Source organism: Podospora pseudoanserina, chromosome 6 (genome assembly GCF_035222485.1).
Source record: "Podospora pseudoanserina strain CBS 124.78 chromosome 6, whole genome shotgun sequence".
NCBI classification, from domain to species: Eukaryota; Fungi; Ascomycota; class Sordariomycetes; order Sordariales; family Podosporaceae; genus Podospora; species Podospora pseudoanserina.
The window spans coordinates 1,357,958-1,379,545 of NC_085925.1; the positions used below are offsets into that span (position 1 = coordinate 1,357,958).

The following is a 21,588-nucleotide window of genomic DNA, read 5'->3' on the forward strand; positions in this document are numbered from 1 at the left end:
GATAGCGCAGGCATGAAGTTGGGAAGGCTGTGGGTGCAGGATAGATGAGTGTGGTTGGCTCTTATCGTGTGCCCTTCGGGGAGAACAAAAGCCAGCAGATGACAAAGTTCCATTCTCACGTCTACCGTGAGGTTTGCTCTCAATATAGACTTATTGAATTATCAGGTAGATTTCCACTGCTTCCACATGCTTCTCTCCGTCTTCTAGCACCCAATATCCGGGCATTACAGACAAATCTCATGATAGCATCGAGGGATGTCAGATATTGGGACAGCTTCATGTCGTTGATCTGCCCTAACAAGCTTTACTTGGCCCTCGCTTGGCTGTTGCTTGATCTGCTTGGCCATTGCTTGAACTCCTTGGCTGAGTTCTGCCGCCGTGGCGGTCGCACAGAGGTCTTGGAAGTTCTTGGGATGTCTGGGTTGACGTGTCTTGGAAAGCTTGGCCATCAGAATGAGGAGAACAGTCGCGTGCTCACATTCCTCATCAGTGGTAGTAATGGGTAAAGTACCCGCGAGTGGTGACGTCGTGTGGTATTAGATTCCAGCTGGTCATAAGGGGGCGTTGGCCGATGTTGCAAGCTTTTTTTTTTTTTTTTTTGGCATTCTGGGTGGGGGCTTCTTTTAGATCTCAACTATCCTGTTGTCGTCATCGTCCTCCTCCTCTATCGCCTTTTCAGCGCCATGCTCAGCCTCGTCGGCCATAATGACGTTTACCAGCCGCTCACAAGCCTCGCGAACACCGTCGTCCTCGACCCGGAGATGGGTTTCGCGGATGACAGGATACACCTTCACATTTCTCATGAGATCCCTCCCTTCTCTTGTCGTGGTGAGGAGTGTTAGTGTCTCGATATGTGTCTGGATATTGTTGTTGTCCGTGTCTCTTTGCTTGTCGGGTGGCAAGAGCTGCAGATCTGGCAGCATATCCAACATCTCGTCCTCGTCGTACTGCTCATTTCCAACGATTGGAAGAAGCAGATACGGCAGAATGTTGATCTGATCCTCATCCAAAAATTTAGGATGTGATGGCACGTCGAAGGCAACATTTTTGATGATGTTGGCTACACCCTTCCTCCTGATATCGGACTTGTGCTCGGTGAAAACCTTGATCTTGTTCAGGGGAAGGACACTGTCATACTCCTGTTCAGACAGGAAAAATCGGCGAATCTCTTCGTGTTTCGAAAGATCAGCCAATGCATATGCGAGGTAGTCGTAATCAGCGTGCTTGTTGTAAGACCCGTCAGCGCCCTTAACAAAGAGATCCATCAGTTGGTTGAGGACAAGTTCATCCGAGTGGAGGCTCTCAGGAGCAGGTTGTTTGCGGCTGATGATGTCCTTCAGTCCATCCCACTTTGTCATGTTGGCAAGCAACATAGCCAACAAATTTGCATTGGGCTCCTTTGGATCCTGAAGACGGAGTATGGTGATTAGCTATGATTCTGAGAAAAAAGCATTCCATATGTAATACTCACGACCAGCAGGCCTAATGCAATTCCGAGGAACTTCTCATCTGATGCGACAAACTCCACAACACTAGCATCTGCTGTCAAGTTGATGAGAATGGTGAGGGCATGTTCAGCAATTTTCTACGTCATGGGTGAGCAAAACTGCCGTGGTTTAGATGCGTAAGTTAAGGGTCTTACAGGATGGTCTCGTATCAGAAACTTGAGGTGCTTGACGGAAGTGAGGTTCTCCCTCTTGAAAATGGAAGGATCTGAAACCGAATATGGCACCAGGTTCTCAATGGCTACCAACCGAATCTGCGGGTTCGGGTGGGCAATGAACCCTACGAGCTGGCAGACAAGATTTCATGTCAGTCATGTTTGAACGAGAAGCGGACATTAGAAGGAGTATGGATTACCTCTTCAAGTTCTGTGGGCATTTTGATGGAGGGAGTCGGGGAAAAACACTAGCTAGTTACGAGACTCTAAGACCAAGCTTCTTTTCAATAGCTCCAAACTATCATCGAGAGCTCTCACAGCGCAAAGCAGCTCTCGCTCATACTTGGAAATCTTGACGAGGGGCACCGCGGGGCATTATTATCGATAAGCTCCCGATTAGAAAATTGTGGATGCCAAGGGGTAGCTGATAAGATAATAGCCAGCGATAAGCACAAATGTGGGGTAACTCCGGCCAACCAGGAGCGAGGCGCAATCAGTTCACTTCACTACAGAGTACCCACAATAAACTTTTTTTGGGGGAGCACCAAAAACCCAGGCGTTCACTGAAAAACCTCGGGTTGAATCCCAGTCGATAAAAACCAAAGTGCCGTTCTCCCTGTGAGGCACACCAACTGCACCGACACCGACATTATTGAACACATACCTCTTGTCGCAATTCAGCATCGAGACTTCCGCTATGCCGAAAGCACCCTCCTCTCTCCCCGGCAAGAAACGCCATAACCCTCTGGCCGACGATTTGGTGGCCACCGGAGTCCTTAAGAACAAGCCCTCAAAGCGAAAGACCAAGGCCGAGCCCGAGGAAGGAGAGAGATATGTCGACTCTCGCGCAAGCAAGAATATCCTGGCGATGAGCCGGGAGCTACTCCAGGAAGATGAGCAGCAAAGCGAAGAAGAAAAAGGCGGAGAACGAGGAGCCTTCGATTTCAACCCGTCAAACTTCGACAGTCGCGAGCAGGATGAAGAACTTTACGGCGAAGACGAAACCTGGGGGGACGAAGAGGAGGAAGTAGAGGAGATTGAAGTAGAGGCTGGTGACCTGGAGGTGTTCCATAAGTTCATCAAGCCCTCTATGGAGGACGATCCGCTCCTTACGCATGGCTGGGATATGAAGGGTGATGGTGGTCAGGAGCAACAACAGGGTGGTGGACAAGATCTGGCCGAAATGATCCTGGCTAAGATCGCTGAACATGAAGCTCAGCAACAAGGCGGGTGGCACGACGACAACCCGGCCGACGAGGAACACGTTTTGCCACCAAAGGTCATCGAAGTCTTTGAAAAGATTGGAATGTTTCTCTCTCGGTACCGTAGTGGTACGTGTGCCCCCCCTTCCCTGTACATTTTTTTCTGTTTTTCTTTTTTTTTTTAAAAAAAAAAAAAGAAAAGAAAGTTGAAAGCTAACCAACAACCCCAGGCCCTCTCCCGAAGCCGCTAAAGGTGCTCCCTCAGATCCCCGGCTGGGAAGCCATACTCCAGGTCACCCAACCCCACAACTGGACTCATCATGCCGTTTTCGCTGTCACCAGAATCTTCGTGGCAGCCAAGCCAAAGGTTGTCCAGCGGTTCATGGAGATGGTTGTTCTTGACCATGTCCGTGAGGATATCTCTGAGAACAAGAGGTTAAATGTACATCTATTTAACGCTTTGAAGAAAGGTCTATACAAGCCGGCTGGTTTCTTCAAGGGATTCCTTCGGCCATTAGTTGCCTCAGGGGTTACTCTTGTCGAAGCTCGTGTCGTAAGTGGTGTTCTCACACGCGTGTCGATCCCCGTGATACATTCGGCCATGGCCCTCAAAGAGTTGTGCGATTTTGCGGCGGAGATGGTTTCATCAAAGAACGAGTCTGTTAGTGCCGTTAACTACCTAATCAAGGTTCTTCTCGATAAACGGTAAACCACCCATATTGTCTGTCTATCTATACAACCTCTAACCAGCATACAGATACGCTCTGCCCTGGCAATGTATTGATAGGTAAGGTACCAAACTTCCCTTTTATATAGACAGAGAATACTGATGTTATCAAATTGTAGCCTAGTCTTCCACTTCCACAGATATGCTGGACTAGCACGCGATGCCAATACCCACTCGGATCTCCCTGTGATCTATTGGCAATGCCTCTTGGTCTTCTCACAACGTTACCGAAACGATAGTAAGAATCCCTGATTGGCATCTTTAATGGACGTGAATCTCACAGTCTCAGTTTCCGAAGATCAGAGGGAGCTGCTCCTCGACTTATTACTCAACGGCCACCATCAAATAGCCCCCGAAATACGCCGGGAGCTTTTAGCGGGCCGTGGCAGGGGTGTTCCCATTGAACAGCCAACTGTTGCCTTTGATGGCGACGATACCATGATGATGTAGGGTATCATATTTTGGGGATATCATTTTCTCCCTTTGGGAAAGGGCATGGAGTTAGTGGAGTTTAAGGCGTCTCAACATATATTCTGAGGAGCATTTTGTCTGGCTATAGCATCTCATTCAGCTGAAAGATGTGGTTAAACTGTGAGGCTTGATTGACTAGCCTGAGAGTACTTGAAGCGGGTCGGATCATGGCTGAATATGTGCTCTGTGACCTCCCAACACCCCTAAATACCCCTGAATACCCCTGAATACCCTAAGATCCAGGTACCAATACATCGCTGTCGAAGGTCATGACCCTATTGCTCAGCACACTTTTCTTTGAGAGCTATTTTGAAGGATTTGTTGTGTTGAAATGATTACGTGATGTTCCTGCCTGGTTTCAGGCACACACGTAGTGAGAAGGCACATCCAAGTCTGTGGGGACACGACACAGGTGGCCAGTTGGCTTTTGAAATGTTCAAGATTTTCTAAACCTGCCCGAACCATAGATCACCTAAAATCTCCCCTCCTACGTCTTTTCTTCTCATTTATATTAGATACACTTCTGGATAGATTGGCTTGAACTAGAACCTGCACCACGCAGCTGACGAGACAAGGATGGCCCCGACGAACTTGGGATGAAATGGATGGATTGACGAACAACACACCTTTGTCTGCCTCGTCTATGAGCCGAAGCACACAGGAACACCATCATTCGCCAGCTCCAACTCCCGGATCCAGTGTCGACCCTCCTCGGCCGCCAAAAGATGGGTATGAGTAGGTCTGGTACCCAGAGGGATACTGGGCGGAGAGGCCGTTCAGTCAATCAGCGACACCGCCTAACGGCAAAGGATCGCCTGATCTCAAGATATGGAGACGAAGGAGGCGATCCAGACCGAGCGGCAGCGGCGGCCAAGACAGCGAATCACACACAGCTTCGCCCAAAACCTATCCTCCTGTGCCACCGATTCCCCTACAGACTGCACAAAGCCCCTATCTTTCGGAATGGGCTCATGTCTACTCTCTTCAAAAGCCACACGAATCATCAAGTAATACTATCGAGCAAGAGGGGGAGTGGCTTGCCCCCAAAGGTCGAGGTTTCTTTCCAAGTCTACCGACGATAGTACCAGCGGCCGAAGTCAAACCTGAACCAGGCCTGGTTCGTTCGCACAACTCGTTCGCCTCACTTAGCTGGAACCGACTGAGCAACTCATTGAGAGGCTCACGAGACGTAGGTTATAATTACGGATGGCTGATTTGGTGTAGTTGGTGGCTGATTGAGGATTTACACAAACAGAAGAAGCGAAGCGAATCCTCGGAACAAGCCCCTGTCGACGATGGCAAGTTTGATGCAGTCAAGAAGTATCTCGATCGCCTGCCCGAGGCGGAGAAGCCGGTCCCAGAACAGAAGACTGATGTCGAACCGAACACCAAGGGCCGTCGTGTGCGCTTTGGAAGAGTGCTGTGGCATCGCCGGAGGTCGACCCGAGCAACGGACAACTCAAACCCGAGCTTGTCAGATGTGGACCGCAAAGAACGACCCAGTATGTGACAAGCACCTTGGTAGATGAACTGACATGAAAGCTCCATCTTCTGACATATCCTGTAGGCGGTCCGGCGATATGGTTGACCCAGTTTCCAGGCGGAGTAAGAACCATCCGTCGTTTCCATACATCCGAACTCAGAAACGCTAACATTCTCTATAGGAGGCAACTCGTGTCCATACTCCGCCCTACAAAGAAGACACAGTCGACGGACGACCGCGTAGTCTCTTCTTTGACGTAGCTCGGCCAAACAGTCGACACGATCAAACTCCATCCGAAACATCCTCTACGCGAGAGAAAGTCGGTATCCGAACCTCCCGGTCGTCCCCATTGAATGTGAAGAGCCGTGGCAGAAGATCGCAACAGAGAAGTTCGGCCAGCGGCGCATCGGGAAGAGGTCTTGGGGGCAGTATCTCGCCGTACAGAGTTCCATCGCCCCGTAAGGCGAAAGAGGATGGCTCCCCAAGTCGGAGCAAAAGCGGACCTGCAAAAACAAGAGAAAAGACCAGATCTCCCCTTGCCACCACTCCAAAAGAAAGCGTCAAAGAGTGGTGGGACGCACCTTTGAGAACGCCAGACACCCCACCTTCTACACCGACACCCCGAACCCGGGTCACGAGAGCAACCACGGGGACAGCGGCGATGTTCAAGTTTGATGTGCCGGAGCACTTGCCCAGCAGTCCCATGTGCCCTGCCAATCCCAAGAATCCCAAGTCATTGGGGAAGGGGGTCTGCGTGGTAAGTTTTGAATCATGGGAAAGGGGATCGAGTGCTGACCAAGGGAATAGTATCATGGGAGACGACGGAGTTCACGTTTTGGGTTGGCGGGGTCGGATTCTTTGCTTTCTCCGAAGGTTGAGAGGGAGGAGGCGGCTTATGACGATGGGAGTAATTCTATGTAATGCTTGATTGACCACGCGTGGGGATGTTCAAAGAATATTCTGTAGTTCAGTTTCATGGAGCAGCTCCGTTTTTGGATGGCTTTGCTTTAGTGATTACTTTACCCTTACGCGCAGTTGTTCCAGAGATGCGCATGATTGCCTTTGCTGTGTAATTTTTGTTGAACGTTTCATAGTATGGCAAAAACTACAAACAATAGAAAATATCCTGTATTCCGCTTATTCTACCGTGAGCTTTTGGTATTTCTCGGTTGCTCGTCACTAACGAGACTGTTGTTGACTTTTGGGACGGGATTCAGGGGCTGGGAGGAAGAGGCAACCAAATGTGGGGCCTTTCTTGGTCTCTCGAGATTGATCAAAGCTCCTCAAGAACAGACGCTCGGGCCAGTCGTCTCTCTCCAAAGTTTCCAGCCTTTCGATGGCTAAAAGTGGGTCGGAATCTGTCGCGCGGCACGCATCTCTGACCTCTGTCGCGCATCTTTAAACTTCAGCCTTGTCGCCAAACTTACCGACCACCGTGGGGCTCTCTCTTCCTCCCGTCTCGATAATTCTTTTTCCGACGCCGCGCGACATACTTCATCTGAGGAGGATTTTTTGTTATCGATTTTATTCCCGCCGCCGAACCCACGTCGTATCAATTGACTGCTCAATAAATCTTGGAAACAAACGAAGGTCGACCAACCACGATTCGCGAAGATGGCCTCCCCGACGACCGATCCCCTTTTGCTGTTTCGGCAATCCATCCGGACGTCGTCACGGATTGTTCCTGTCGCCTCAGCAGAGTCGAACGACGAGGTTGCGCTGTCGCAGGCGACAAATCTGGTGTTTAGTGATGAGGGGAAGAGGGTGGTGTTGCCGGTGGATGTGCAGAGCAGGTTCATGAGCTCAGAGGGGAACTTGATTGACCTGCGGTCGATTTATTTTGCGTGGGTGAATAGGGATATCACGATTCCGGAGTATAATGCTGCGGCGGAGAAGCTGAATGAGGAGTTGGCTGGGGGGAAGGGGGTGCACAAGTTTCCGTTTGTGGAGAGGTTGAATCTGATTGCTTGGTTGGAGGGGGCGGGGGAGGATACGGAGTATATCAAGCCACTTGTTGGGGGGGATGCGCGGAAGGGGGAGGAGGGGGGGAAGGTGGAGAAGGTTGGGGATGATGGGGGGGTGAAGAAGGAGAGGAGGGGCAAGGGGACGTTGGATCCGAGACTGGCGCAGATTTATGAGGGTGAGAGGAGGATGGGGGATCGGAACAGTGTATTGAGGGGGATAAAGCCTACGGTGGGTGGTTCTAAGGATGGTGCCTTTTGGGAGTGGAATGCTAATATTTTCTGGGGGGTAGGACTTTTCGCATATTCGCAAGCTGGCTGCGCAGTTCATGACTAGGAAGCCGACTGGTGGGAGTGGTGATATTCGGTCTAGCACCAACATCAGCAATAACCCATCGCTTGCGCTCAATCAGAAACCGGCTAGGCGCCCGGATCCGATTATCCTCTTGTCTCCATCGGCTTCTTCGTTGCTCAGGATGTCGAACGCGAAGGCTTTCCTCGAGGGAGGGAGGTATACGCCTCCTGACCATAGCACACCCCCAACGATGCTTGCTGTGTCACGTATCATCAAGGACATGGACCCCAACCGACCAATTAGGTTCATTCTTGTGGAGGGTCCGGAGAACTTCAGGCCGGAGTACTGGAACCGAGTGGTGGCTGTTTTTACCACGGGCCAGACCTGGCAGTTCAAGAGTTACAAGTGGACGAACCCCGTGGAGCTGTTCAAGCATGTACAGGGTGTGTATCTGGGGTGGAGAGGGGAGCAGCCTCCTGAGAGCGTGAGGGCGTTTGGGCATAAGGTGCTCGCGTGTTCGGTTGAAAAGTGGAGGGATCCGGGTCAGCCGGGGGCGGAGCAGAGCCGGTGGAGGGATCGGGAGGTGGTGGAGAGTATTTGGAAGGCGATTGAGACGAATATGAGGGCTAAGGGATGGAGGAAGGATGCGGCGCCTACTAGCATTTAGGGATGCTTAGGCCAGTGGTACTGTTTTGGGTGGAGGGTACAGAGCGAGCAAGTTTGGTGGTGGGTCAAGGGAAAATGGACGAGAGAAAAACGGAAGCAGATTGTAATTGCGTATATGTACAGATATCGCTTGCTCAAGACATAGTATGGCGTTCAGGAAGAGCATTCGGTTATCTTCTTTTTGTTGGGGGTAGTTTTCTGGGACTGAAATGGGATGTTCTTCTAAGGGCTCATGAAAATGTGTAGCTATAGAGACAAGGGCCATGATAATTTATGAGGAGTGGGATTGCATCTGATGCTTCTGTATTTAGGAGACATCAGACATCGGTTCGCAAGCCGTGTGTTTGATCAATCCCATACCAGAATATTTGTCTTGCAACAGCGGACGCCGCGGCAATAGTATAACGTACGATTGTCTAACCTTTACGCCGTTATTCCAGGTCGAAAGTTCTTCGACGAGAGGGATGCCGTGAGAAGCTCGTGGCCGTGTACAGGGCGGTTTAATAACTTGGACAAACTCGGAAAAAAGGAGCGGGTGTGACGTTGGACGAGGCCAATATCGCAGTTCGGGGTATCATGTTTGCAGAGTTCAGAGCCGCATTACGCGTGGCCTGATGTGATTTGCATGCTCCGGAAATGGGACGAAGGAAAAGATGGAGTGGAACGATAAAGTTAGTTCGATAGAAGTTTAGGACATATTGGAGTTTCTCTGTGTTTGGCACGAGTAAGTTGTTGTTACTTGATTGTTTTTACCTTATGAGAGAGGAGAGGAAAAGAAAATTGACAGAGGCGTGTAGTGTGCAGACATGCCGACTGTTAGGGGCAAGCATACCACAACCAGGAGGACGCTAAGCTGCAGGATGGGAATGGGTTTTTCAATGATAGGATTACCTCTTGGTCTTGTGAATATGCTTAGGAGGCAGGAGCGTAGAAATAGGATGTTCTCTTTGGTGGGTGATAGAGTTTGATAGCTTAGCTAAGGTATTGTTTTTTTGTATAAAAAAAAAGGAATAAAAAAGAAACTAGTGAAACCGTGATAAATTCTAGCACAGGTACCTACCTGGAAACAAGAAACCAAAAGTGGTGATATAGTAGCTGAGTCAAGAAGGATGTCTCAGAATAAATTGCTCTTGGGATATCATGTCTAGTTTTGTGGCTGACATTCAACGGGTACACCCGCCAGGTGGATGGTGTAATGGTCAGAGGCGTTTGCCTCAAAACCATGCTTAGAGAAACTACCAATTGCACTAAACGGTTCGGTTGGGTCAGGATCGATGGCTCCTACACCGGGACATTATGCTCCACTGGGTAGGTCTCACGGGTTTGACTCCAGCAGGAGCAGAACTTAGTCTTTTAACATTGTTTTCTAAGCTAGGTAGGCAGCTTTCTTGCACCAATTGCCTGCTTTAACAAATTGTTTGGCCTACCTACCTACTTTATATTCACTCGCTTTAAGTCCCTTGGTATGCTTGCTACGTACCTACATACCTATCTGTCGACTTTTTGAGAATCTACAGCTGGAATGAGAGTGTGCCAGACTTCAGTTTCGCAAAATTCAACTTATCGCAGCAAACGCTGAAAACAACGACTCCCTTTCGACACATCCATTTTGGAGTATCATATTAAACCTTTTCAGGAGGCTTGTCTGACAGTTGAGAGGTGTGTTTTCTCACCACAACGTACCACTATCGACCTCATGCAACCACTCGACTGGACCACTTTCAAGAACAACGTTGCTGTCAACGCAAATAGCAGTCACCACGAAAGCTCCAAAGAGGATGTTTTGTGGTAGCAAGTCTCCACGAAAAAGGAGCCATCAATTTGGATGACTATCTAGATAGGTAGGTGAGGCACCTTAGTAGGGAGCAAAGCCCCATTAAGCTGAGGCATATGATAACCAAGCCCAGCCCAGCCATCCCTCGTGGCACCAGCACTTCAGCAACCACCGACATCCACAGCGACATGCCACTTCTCATCAATACGCTCTATCTGTCCCACAACCAAGTCGTCGTTTGGGTCGTCGATACCCCTGTCTACATCGAAGTTGCTAGCACAAATATTCCTTACTCCCTTTGACATGAGTAATGCCAGCCTGGAAAACATCAGAGTCGTCAAAAAACTTCCTAGGTAACTTAACTTTGTTGCACTGATTCACGATATAACTTGCGCCGGAGGCGATTTCCAGCCAGGAAACCTCTTTCTCGAACTTGTTCTGTAGGTTTCCTTAGGATCAGTAACAGCACACAGCATAGGACCAGAGGGATGATACATACGTTATTGCACAGTAGATGGCAGAATAGTATGAGCAGCTAACACGGCCACAGTTTCCGGGTCCTGGGCCATTCTTCGCTGTGCCACTAACCCCCAAAAGGTACCGGATCCCTTCACGGATGCGAGCGGTATCGGCGGAGAAAGGGGGGAAGTTGGGATTTGTGCAGTTGGTCGGGTCGAAGTTGATGCGCAAGGGCTTGGAATCGGCCTTTACGCCGAAGAGGGCAGAGTGGGCGGCATGATGGGCGGCAGACTGGGCCAGGAGGGCGGCGTTCCAGCCGGAGTAATCGTTCTCCATCTTGGCGACGGCCTGCTCGATGGTGCCGGTGAAGCTGACGGTAGCGCTGCTCTTATTAGCAGGGTTGATGGGGAGATTCCAGGTAACATCGGGAATGTTGTCAGGGAGAGTATAATCCTGGGCAATCTGTCTCGCATGTTAATAATGCTTCAAAGAAAGGGCTGAGATGTCATACCCCGAAGAAAGCCAGGGCGCTGGCCACGAGAGTGATGATGGAAATCATCTTGTGATAATATGTTGATTGCCTCTGGGCTTGGTGAAGAGAGGGGAAGACTGGGATTCTGGTAGAGATGAGTTGTATAGAAGAAGAAAAAGGAGAACTCAGCGAGGGAGAAGGCGAGATATATATACTACTTACTGTAGCTCACAGGGTGGATATTGGAGCACATGAGCTGTTTGTATTCACTTGTTGGCAAACCGAAGAGGGTTGCTCTCAAATGGTAGGCAATGGCTCCCTGCTCCTGCTCACCTATAAGGATCCGTTGGTTATCGGACGATGCGGTAAGAGCAGCAACATAGATGTGTTTGTTGAGCTCGGTATAGATGGGATGGTACCCAGGTAGGAGCATAAGGTCTGCCAAGAGTTAATCCGGATCAGGTGAGTTCGGTATCGGTGAGTTGGTATCCAAGTAGGAGCAGAGTTCTAAGAAAAGCCGGTGAATCTGGAGCAATAAGATACCGCCCCTCTGTTCGACAACGGAATCATCTGCTACGGGCGTAGGGACAGAGAGCGACCACCTCTCAAGCATGTGACAAAAGTTGAAATAAAATCGGGGACATGACAAAGTTTTGGCACCTTTGATAATATCTTCTTCGAGAAAAGGCATCAATTTGTGTTAATCTCTATCTAATGTGGAAGCACCCAGAGATCCCAGAATCACAGACGACCTCAGCCAAAGCCATGCCTCATTGTGCCAAGCCCTTAGCACCAATCCCCGCGAACGACGACATACCAGCCGTCGTCAAAATCAGCATGTCCCTCGACGGTCATATCTCCCTCTACAAAGGTTTTGTCAGCACAGATACGCCCACTATCCTTAAGAGGAGTGATAGACTTGCGCTTGCTGCATTGGTCAACAACATACTATGCGGCACCAGCGATCTGAGTCCACTGGAGCTCCTTGTAGAAATTGTTCTGCAGAGCCCCTGAGGTTAGGCAACCGAAAAGCACGCGCGGACGAGAAAACATACGTTATTACACCAAATGATGGCAGAGTTCCACGAGCAGCTAACGCGGCCGCAGTTCTCAGGCCCTGGACCATTGACAGCCGTGCCAGAAAGACGGGACAGATACATGACACCGATCCCAATCTGGGTTCTCTTAGCATCGCCATCCCCGTGGACGTTACAGTCATGTTTGATGGGAATGTCGGTCTTGTCACCGGCCGGACTGGAGATGGGGTCCTGGGCCATGAAGGTCTCGTTCCAGCCCGGATAGTCGTTTTCCATCTTGGCAACAGCTTGCTCGATAGTGCCGGTAATGGTTACGGTAGCGCTGTTATCGTCGGCGGGATTGATGGGCAGGTTCCAGATAACATTGCGGACATCTTCAGCGACGGAGACGTGGACAAGCTGTCTTCTGGTTAGTAATATCTTAATAAATGCCTAAAGAAATGAAGAGGTATTACTCTTAAGAGAGCCAGAGCGCTGGTAGCGAAGGTGATGAGGGAAATCATCTTGTAAACCGTGAGGTGTCAGGTTGTCTGTGAAACTTTTATTGTTTTTGGTGAAAATGGGAAACTCAGTCCAGAACGTCGAAGATGTATACTGCTACCTGAAGCCCACCAAGGATCTGGCTGGAGCACCCGATGATGGCCTCTGCCCACTGCCAACTTTCTGGTAGGTATAGCATCCATTATCTGCCAGCTCTCGAAGAAAGTCTCCACCTAAGGCAACATGTGTAGGGCTCGTGATCCCTTCTGTTCAGATGATGACGTGCAACTTGCTCGTTGAGGCTAATATCTTGTTGAATCAAGAAGCAGGAGCATGCTGAGTGGCGGAAACCCGTTTTTTGTTCTTGATAAGCAAACTCCACGGTATACAGGTAAGAGGTTGGGCGTAGCTCCTCTTTCGTCGGTGTGCCTCCTGTGGACTTTGACCAACATCTCAAAACACTAACCTCGTTCCCAAACCAAGGCTATCAAACTCTCGTTTGTGAGCTGTGTATCTTAGATACCTTGGTCATGATCTGCGGGAGGACATGGGTTGACCCAAGGGCTCGTGTCGCAATATTCTGACTTACGGCGCTGAGTAATGTCTAATCGGGTCGTACTTGCCTTACCGGCAGTAACTTTGGGTGCTTCCACCTTCTCCCCAAGCGCCTTCCTTCCTGCCTTAGGCCTTGATAACAACTGTGAATTCACAAGGAAGGTACGAGACGGTTCTGGACCTTCCTTCACTTTTGGTTTCAATACAACATGGTTATCACTCAGCAAAGTCAGAGAAACCCATTCCCATGAAAGACAATTTATTAGTTCCCCCCAATATCTAGATGCTCTTCGCAATACTTTAACACTGAGAAATGCTCTTTGCGGACGATGACTTCCCACTTATCATCGTAATCGACATGCCGTCTCATCACGTTGACATTGACTAAAACCCACGTTAGTCGAATCCGCTTCTTACCCAGCCAAAGTCGGTAACAACACAGAGAACTTACCGTTAAACCAGCATTTATAGGTTATATCACGGGCAGCATCGGCAATGTCATTCCACTCAAGCTCCCTCTCAACGTCATCCTACACCTCACATGTCAGAAACCAGCCAAACAAAATCCTTCCATAGGAACCCACCTTGTTGCACCAGATAATGGTGGAATTCCACGAGCAGCTCACACGGCCGCAGTTGTCGGGCCCAGCTCCGTCTTCGCCGTGCCAGGAACTTTACGGAGGTATTGAATCCCGTCCCTGATGGCGCCTCTGTTAGTCCAGCCTTCATGGTCAGGACGGCAGTTGAAGGTGCCATTTTGAAGAGGCTCCTCATCATCTCTATCGCCATCAGAGGGGTGAGGGTCCCTCGCCATGAAGGTAGCGTTCCACCCGGGATAGTCAGTATCCATCTTGGCAACGGCATTTTCGATGGTGCCGGTGATGGTTATGGTGGCGCTGTTGGGGTCGTTAAGGTTAATGGGGAGGTGGAGGCGTGGGCGACCTGATTGCCATGTTAGCATGGTTTTTGATAGAATGAAGGGTACATACTCCAAGGAGCGCCAGGGCGCTGGCGGCGAGGGTGTTGAAGGAGAGCATCTCGTGATATAGGTTGGATGACATGGAAATGGGCCACCCACGGTAATGGACCACGCCCCCACACCAGCCACACAACCTTGATGAGATTACCCCTGAATGCTCACACTGGCCACAACAAGACTAATATTGGGTCAATTTCTATGGGAGTTATACCAAAACGAAGCTCAATCACTAGTCTGAGTCAGACATTTCGTCTGCTTCCCTCTTGCGCCGAGTTTGAACCCGATGACGTGCGCTGCGCCGCACAGGCTCGGCTGGCACCGGCTGCTCCACATCCTCTTTGGGCACCGTTTCTTCCACCACCACCCTCCCTTCAATTTGGGCCTCTTCCAGTTCACAGAGCTTTATAAACTTGGAATTCGAATTTTTTCTATTTAACTTGCGCCTTTTCCTTGCTTTTTAGGCCTTGTGGGCATTCTGTTACTGCCTTGCCGCATTAGCCTTGTAGATCGATATCTCTAATCTTAAGGTAAAATATAGTACTAGTAAGATTCCTTACGGTAAGACGTTTTCCCGCCTCCGTAGCGTTGTTGAGTAGGTTCCTGACCTCTCTGGCTACCAAGGAGTCTCCTACGGTACGGAAAGTAGGTAGTATGGAAGAGAGATCTAACGGCACCGCAGGGACTACCGCTTAGCTTAAAGAGAGTAGTTTACGCTTACGTATGGGCTATAGGCCTATTTTACGCTAACCGCTAGTAATATTTTCTTTCCTAAAGCTTTACTTACGGATAAAGTGTTAAAATATAGCTTTTGTTTGTAGATTTTACAGTATATCTAAGCCCTGTATATTACAGGGCCTTAAAGGCAATATAATGGCTTGAATCAGCCGTGTTTAGGGACTACAGTTACCAGAACGCAAGCTCGGCCTCCGGAAGCAATCCGAGGTCCCGGAAAGCCAAACGCTAAGGCCGGTGCCCTGCAGTGGTCAAACGGTAGCGCAACGTAGCCTGTAACGTGGCCCCTAACCTTATATTTGGTTAGCGTATTTAGCGGGCGTTCGGGCCCGGGAACGAAGTCACTTTCGGAGAGTGAGTAAAGCACCGATAGCCTATAAGACCTTTGCCTCACACCCTATCTACTATAGTATTTTTTAGTCTACAAGGTTCAATTTAATATACTGGTTCACTACACTCATTAGTGCCTCACAAGCCTATGTTACAGTGATTCTCTTTTATATATTATAGGGCGCCGCCCCTATAATCCTCCTTCCTTTAGTGCCACGGCAACTGTCGAATGCTGCAGTCAAAGTCTTCTTCGCTCTTAGTGAAATGGTGAGAAAATATATAAACCAACCATAACACTATAAATATACCTTTAACAGAGTCTCTGAATGAACACACCTGCGTAATAGTGGCTCGCTCGCAGGCCGCACTCCACGTAGGATAAAGAAAAGACTCTATGGGCTTGCAGACCATATAATAAGCACCTGATCGGCCTGATTAGAGGGCCAGAATTGCCTGCACGCGTGCAAGGCATAAAATATAAAGAAATAAAAGTCGATGTCTTGTCTAAAATAGAATGTCCGAAGTAGACCGCTTATATATATGACTCCTGAACCCCTAAATCCCCCGAGAGCTCCACTTCCTTACGCAAACCCTCAGGCCTATAGCCGCACCCTAAACTAATAGTTCCGTAATATGTAATTTAAATTTATATTTACGGTATCTTATGTTTATATTAAAATATCTTATTATGCACTATTTAGCTGCACTGAAATAATTATTAGAAGTTACTTTTAAGCTGTATCCCTTTCAGAAGTTTTGTACAGGGGTTTGTTATATAAAGTCGTTAGTAGTATAAGAGTTATATTAATTATAAATAAAAGATATAGTTTTAATAAGTCCTTTAGTTAGATCTTTTAAATAAATACTACTTTAAACTCTTCATAGTAAAGTCGTTATTATTCGATAATATAATTATATATTAATCTTTATCGAATTAGTCTTTAAATTATTATTTTTAAAAGTCTTTATTTTAGAAAATAATTTCAGGGGAAAAGACTTTCCCGTTCTAGAAGATACACTTTAGTATAATAGTCTAGGTCTTTTTTCCGTTCTATTTAACGTATATGGACTTTTTACCCCTGATTAAAAATCTTATAATTAAGCTGTTTTTACTTTAACTTTTTATTGTATCTATTTTATTATAATAATATTTATTTTTAAAGTTAATTTAATTAACGGTAAAATATAAGTTAAAAAACTTATTAATATTTTCAGGAGTAGTTTTATTAATTTTAGCGTAATTAATTTTCTTTTCTACTTTTGTTTTAATATTAGAATAACAGTTTATAAAACAGAGTACCTAGTGCTTTCTAAAGGAGCCGATATTACTTTGTTTAGCTAGTATATTAGCTACTAAAGCTTTTATATTAGTATAGGTTAAAGTATAACCAAGGTTTTTCTAACTAAGGATCCATCAAACAATATGGTTTTTCTGCCCTTAAGAGAGCCTCTATTGGCTTTTATGGGCCAGTTTCGGAAGCTGGGTCCCTAGAATGCGGTTCCTCAGTATTAAACGTGGAATCCCGTGCTTATCGGACGCTTGGCGCTGGCTCATACCAGCAAGAATATCTTGTTCGGCATTTCTGAGATCTTCCTCGGTATATTTGGCCATTGATGGGTACCTGGAGCAAAAAAAATAAAAATAAAAGGACCATTTTTGACCTCTGGGGGTGGAATATAAGGTTGTGGTTGCATTAGGGGGGGAAGGGTTGTTGAGGGTTTAGCGTGGGGAATTGCACTGGTAAGTTCAAGCTATGTGGTCCATTACCGTGGGTGGCTCATTTCCAGGTTATCCAACCTACAGGTTGCTGCTGAGGATTACGAGAAAGCGCTTGAGATATTACACGCCCGGATTATATATCTATGGATGGAGCCCACTATGGTTTTCGCCGTGATACTTGCCGCTTGCTCCTGATTGTCGGGGAATTTGAGGCTCTATACTGCTCTTAAGCGAAGATGGAACTTTACTCACGGCCGCCAGCCAAGGCTTCAGCCAAATTGAAAGTCCAGAGACCAGGAGCACATTGGACACCAGCCCCAGAGCGGCGGAAACCTCCTTCTTTGTTTTTGATAGAGCAATTTGTGTCTTAATCAGTATGTCTGTGGGGGTTGAGCCCCTTTATTCACCGTGCTCTTTCTGGCACAATCACTTCTTAACAATCCTATCCCCAACACTCTACATTTTGTGGATCACCATTCCCGTCTCTCCAGCCGACGCATCATCAGTCACCCCCTTTTTTCTCACTCCTCTCCCATTTCATCATCCTTATATAAATCCCCTTTTCTGCCATTATTTTTACATACGACCATATCCAGCTAAGAACTCGGGATCCCGTCCGCTCTCCCCTAGATAAGCAGCTGAGAGCCGAACTAGTACTCAGGTGGGTGACCACTGGGTAATCCTCGGTGTTATATGTTTTTGCCTATTTTCTGGACTCCACTTGACTCCATCACTGAGTTGTGGCATACACCCCCAAGCCCCAGCCAATCCAGCTTAGAAGGGAGATAGTGGTTGGTTTGAGCCACTGCCATGGTGACTGTTACGTTTGGTTGGTGGTCAGAGAGTTATGCTTTGCCTGAAGGTTGGGTTAGGAAGGTGGTTAAGCTGGGCTGGGTGTAGGAGAGACTGAGACTTGATCCGAAAGGAATGTGCATCAGGAGGCTCGTAGATGTCAAGGCTATGTTACTTTTATATACTGAGCTTGTATCTGCTGGTTGATTGCATTTGTAGATCTGCTTAGAACACACCATAGCTGGGAACAAATCCCTCCAGTTTCTTAGCTCTTACAGAGCTAAAGCAAACGTACGTCAGCCTTCAATATCCACTCATATCCTGATTTGACAATACTCCTAGCACCTCATGCCCTATCAACATTAAACCAAAAAGCATTTTTCATGACATTATTCTTCGATAAATGACACCTCTCTTAGTGAGAAGGCAGGTTCCTACCGCCGTGCGGCGCGCTATGATGAGGCTCCCTATCCTTCCCACCACTCCGGCTGTACTTCTGTCCAATATCCTCCGGCAGCTGACCGCCCCCAGCACTGGTAACCTCCCCAAGATATGTGCTACCTAGAGCGTTATCCGAGATCCCCGAACCAAGACTGTTAGGCTTGTTCTCTCCAGCGTTGGATGGGACAACGTTGGGCTTTGCGGCGTCCTTTGGGACTAGAGAGTTTCCATGTTAGTAGTCAGTGGTTTAAAACACGAAAGAGAGGGTGGTTAACAAACCCTTTGTGCCGGTGGCGGCCATATCGGAGAGGTTACCTCCCTGGGGATGAGGGTCAGATGGCATGATGGGTTTGTTTGCTTAAGGTAGGTATCTGGTTGACGGTAATGTGGGCTTGGGAATGGGTTATTGTTTGGTAGCAGAGCTGTTCGAATGCGTGGTGGTCAAATGGTGAAGTAGATGTTCGGTCATTGTTTATATGTGTTACAGTTGATGATGTCATATATGACCTACCGAGAGGTGTCCCTTTACTCAGTGACATCACGATTGTCAAAGCCGTGCACTACCCAGTCATGAGAGTCGGTAATCAGCTCCCAAGTGATTCAATTGTCTCTTCTGTGTTGACCATATTTGAAAAGAAAAGGAAACTTGTTGCATCACTTCGTGGCATTATGTCGTGAAGAATAGGGGTTAGGGGTCAGCTAGAACTCAGGGGGAATGCAAGGGTTAGGGTGGACACATCTCTCTTTGCCTGACAACCAATGAATACCAGGTATGGCTCCTTTTCCCTCATGTATGTTGTGTGAGAGCAAATTATGAATATTTACCATTCTGACATGTGGTTTGAAGAGCCAATGACTTCGAATTGAGGCATCTATGGTCGCTGATCGGGAATCTGGATGCATGAACCCCCTGAAGCAGCTATCCCAACGCCAAAACGGCCAAATGGGAAGATATTTGAAGGTCTAGATCTTGATTTATACATCTGTAAATCATCTGCACGCTCGTTCCTTGTAGCTGCTGACATGGTATGTGGTGTAGGTTGGATGACCAGGAAGTGGACCACATGTGGATCTGGTCCACCACCACCACACCAGCCACACAACCTTGTTGAGATTACCCCTGAATGCTCACACTGGCCACAACAAGACTAATATTGGGTCAATTTCTATGGGAGTTATACCAAAATGTAGCTCAATCACTGTTAGAGTCAGACATTGCATCTGCTTCTCGCTTGCGCCTGGTTTGAACCCGATAACGTGCGCTGCGCCGCACAGGCTGGGCTGGCTCTGGCTGCTCCACATCCTCCTTGGCTACCACTTCTTCCTCCACCACCCTCCCTTCAATGCGGGCCTCTTCCAGTTCACAGAGCCTCACAAACTTGGAATTCGAGTCTTCTCTATTCAACTTGCGCCTTTTTCCTGCTTCCTGGGCCTTCTGGGCGTTCTGTTGGTGCCTTGCCGCATCAGCTTTGTGGATGGATGCCTCAGATCCCAGTGTGAGTATAGTACTGGTGAGAGTCCTTGCCGCAAGCCGTTTTCCGGCCGGTGTATGGTTCTTGAGTAGGTCCCTGACCTTCTTGGCCACCTGGGAATCCCCCACGGTATAGAAAGTAGGTGTTTTTGAAGAGAGATCCAAGGGCACCACAGGGACTATCACCTGGCTTAAAAAGAGCGGTTTGCGCTTACGTATGGGCCATAATCCTGTCCCACGCCAGCCGCCGGCAATATTTTCTTTCCTAAAGCCCTGCTTGCGGGCAAGGTCATACAGCCGGACCAAGTCGACCTTGCCGTTAGGCGTACAGTTAGTGAGGGCGTCGTTCACAGCCACAAGCCTCTTATACGCCTTCTTTACACTAGAAAAGCAGCCAATGTTAAGGGGTTGAAGGACGTGAGAGTAGTGGGGGGGCAGGAAAAGAAGGTAAATATTGCTCCTGTAGCACCGGATCATGAAGTCGTCAGTGGTATGTGAGCCATGGCCATTATAAATAAGAAGACGGGGTTCCGATGGATCCTTAGGTTCAGTCCTGGGTATAAAGACCTCTTTAAGCCAACCAACGGTAGGGTTATTGCTGATCCAGCCATTCTCTAATACAGCCACATACCAGTCCTTGTCCAATTGATCCTTAAACTATTGCTTTTAAAGGTTTTTGCCTTTAAAGATGACCCCGGGGGGGAGGACTCTCCCGTCTTGTAAGATATACTTAAGTATGGTGGTCCAGGTCCTTCTTCCGTTCTATTTAATGTATATAGACTTCTTATCCCGCTTCGAAGACCTAATAACTAAGCCGGTTTCTCACTGGCCTTCCATTATACCCACCTTATCGTGGTTATACCTGTGCCTAGGTTTAATCCAATTAACGGTGGAATATAGGTCAAAGAACTTATTGATATTCTCCGGGGTAGCTTCGTTGACTCTAGCGTAGTCAATTTTCTTTCTAACCTTTATTTTAATATCGGGATAACGGCCAATAAAGTGGGATACCCAGTGCTTGCCAAGGGGGTTAGGATCGCCTTATTCAGCCAGTAAACTGGCCGCTAAAGCCTTCACATTGGCATGGGTGGGAGCGTAGCTAAGGCTTTCCTGACGAAGGATCTATTGAATAATGAGGTCTTCTTGGCCGTAAGAAAGTCGCTATTGGTTTTCATGGGCAAGGTTCCTTGGTAGGGTACCATCAATGCGGTGCTTCAGGGTGGAACGTGGAATCCCGTGCTTGTTGGACGCTTTTCGCTGGCTTATACCAGCGGCAATGTCTTTCTGGGCATTTTTAACATCCTCCTCGGTATATTTGGCCATTGGTGGGTACCTGGAGCAAAAGAAAGTAAAAGAAAACTTCATTTTTGGTCTCTGTGGGTGGAATATAAAGTGTGTGTTGATATCGGGGGGTCCAGGGTTGTGGAGGGTTTAATGTGGGTAGATGGCTTGGGTAGTTCAAACCTACCTGGGCCACATCCATATGTGGTCCACTTCCTTGTCATCCAACCTAGTGGTCTTATAATCTTCTCAGCATCGACCTGAGGAATAATGTTAGCACGCCGCTGGCCTACATCAGCGCACCTGGCCATGCCGTATGCTTCATAGAATGTGCGTACTGAAGAAAAGTAATAAGTTCAAATGTGTGGAAGTATCTTAGAAGATATTGGCCACTGGTGATTCATGCCCCTCCGTTGTTCTGCTCATTAATCTTGCTGGAAGGCTGTCACATGTCTGAAGAAGCTTGCCTTACGCCCCTTCTTCCAAAGGAGAAATAACACACCACCTTCCTTGACTGTTCAAGAAAGAGTGAATGAACCGTACCAAGATTGCTCTTTCCTATGTAACTGTCAGCATATGAATAAGGTGCACTGGGGCCAC

At 48.1% G+C, this 21,588-nt stretch overlaps 7 protein-coding genes across 7 annotated transcripts; 2 read left to right on the forward strand and 5 right to left on the reverse strand.

Moving 5' to 3' along the window:
* Nucleotides 1-623: 623 nt before the first annotated feature.
* Nucleotides 624-2,044, reverse strand: HGH1 (the record flags this gene model as incomplete). Its single annotated transcript, XM_062948845.1, has 4 exons — nt 1,861-2,044; nt 1,643-1,792; nt 1,472-1,585; nt 624-1,406 (listed from the first exon to the last, which is right to left on the reverse strand). Exons 1-4 carry the CDS (start codon nt 1,879-1,881, stop codon nt 624-626), a joined length of 1,068 nt encoding a protein of 355 aa, XP_062797391.1. The 5' UTR covers nt 1,882-2,044.
* Nucleotides 2,045-2,177: 133 nt separating this feature from the next.
* Nucleotides 2,178-6,517, forward strand: ENP1 (snoRNA-binding rRNA-processing protein). Its single transcript, XM_062940929.1, has 6 exons — nt 2,178-2,991; nt 3,093-3,523; nt 5,316-5,562; nt 5,628-5,665; nt 5,725-6,300; nt 6,351-6,517. The coding sequence occupies exons 1-6, from the start codon at nt 2,358-2,360 to the stop codon at nt 6,462-6,464; spliced, it is 2,040 nt and encodes a 679-aa protein (XP_062797392.1). The 5' UTR covers nt 2,178-2,357; the 3' UTR covers nt 6,465-6,517.
* Nucleotides 6,518-6,882: 365 nt separating this feature from the next.
* CDC73 (accessory factor associated with RNA polymerase II) lies at nt 6,883-8,730 on the forward strand. The gene is made up of 2 exons (XM_062948844.1): nt 6,883-7,736; nt 7,798-8,730. The coding sequence occupies exons 1-2, from the start codon at nt 7,158-7,160 to the stop codon at nt 8,464-8,466; spliced, it is 1,248 nt and encodes a 415-aa protein (XP_062797393.1). The 5' UTR covers nt 6,883-7,157; the 3' UTR covers nt 8,467-8,730.
* A 1,886-nt stretch (nt 8,731-10,616) lies between these two features.
* QC764_603368 (uncharacterized protein) lies at nt 10,617-11,257 on the reverse strand (the record flags this gene model as incomplete). Its single annotated transcript, XM_062948843.1, has 3 exons — nt 10,617-10,677; nt 10,739-11,160; nt 11,210-11,257. The coding sequence occupies 3 exons, from the start codon at nt 11,255-11,257 to the stop codon at nt 10,617-10,619; spliced, it is 531 nt and encodes a 176-aa protein (XP_062797394.1).
* A 699-nt stretch (nt 11,258-11,956) lies between these two features.
* On the reverse strand, nt 11,957-12,710 carry QC764_603365 (uncharacterized protein; the record flags this gene model as incomplete). Its single annotated transcript, XM_062948842.1, has 4 exons — nt 11,957-12,098; nt 12,120-12,169; nt 12,226-12,606; nt 12,663-12,710. 4 exons carry the CDS (start codon nt 12,708-12,710, stop codon nt 11,957-11,959), a joined length of 621 nt encoding a protein of 206 aa, XP_062797395.1.
* Nucleotides 12,711-13,779: 1,069 nt separating this feature from the next.
* On the reverse strand, nt 13,780-14,106 carry QC764_0091780 (uncharacterized protein; the record flags this gene model as incomplete). Its single annotated transcript, XM_062940930.1, has 1 exon — nt 13,780-14,106. The coding sequence occupies one exon, from the start codon at nt 14,104-14,106 to the stop codon at nt 13,780-13,782; it is 327 nt and encodes a 108-aa protein (XP_062797396.1).
* A 3,858-nt stretch (nt 14,107-17,964) lies between these two features.
* QC764_603360 (uncharacterized protein) lies at nt 17,965-18,870 on the reverse strand. The gene is made up of 2 exons (XM_062948841.1): nt 18,516-18,870; nt 17,965-18,452 (listed from the first exon to the last, which is right to left on the reverse strand). The coding sequence occupies exons 1-2, from the start codon at nt 18,577-18,579 to the stop codon at nt 18,211-18,213; spliced, it is 306 nt and encodes a 101-aa protein (XP_062797397.1). The 5' UTR covers nt 18,580-18,870; the 3' UTR covers nt 17,965-18,210.
* Nucleotides 18,871-21,588: the final 2,718 nt, after the last annotated feature.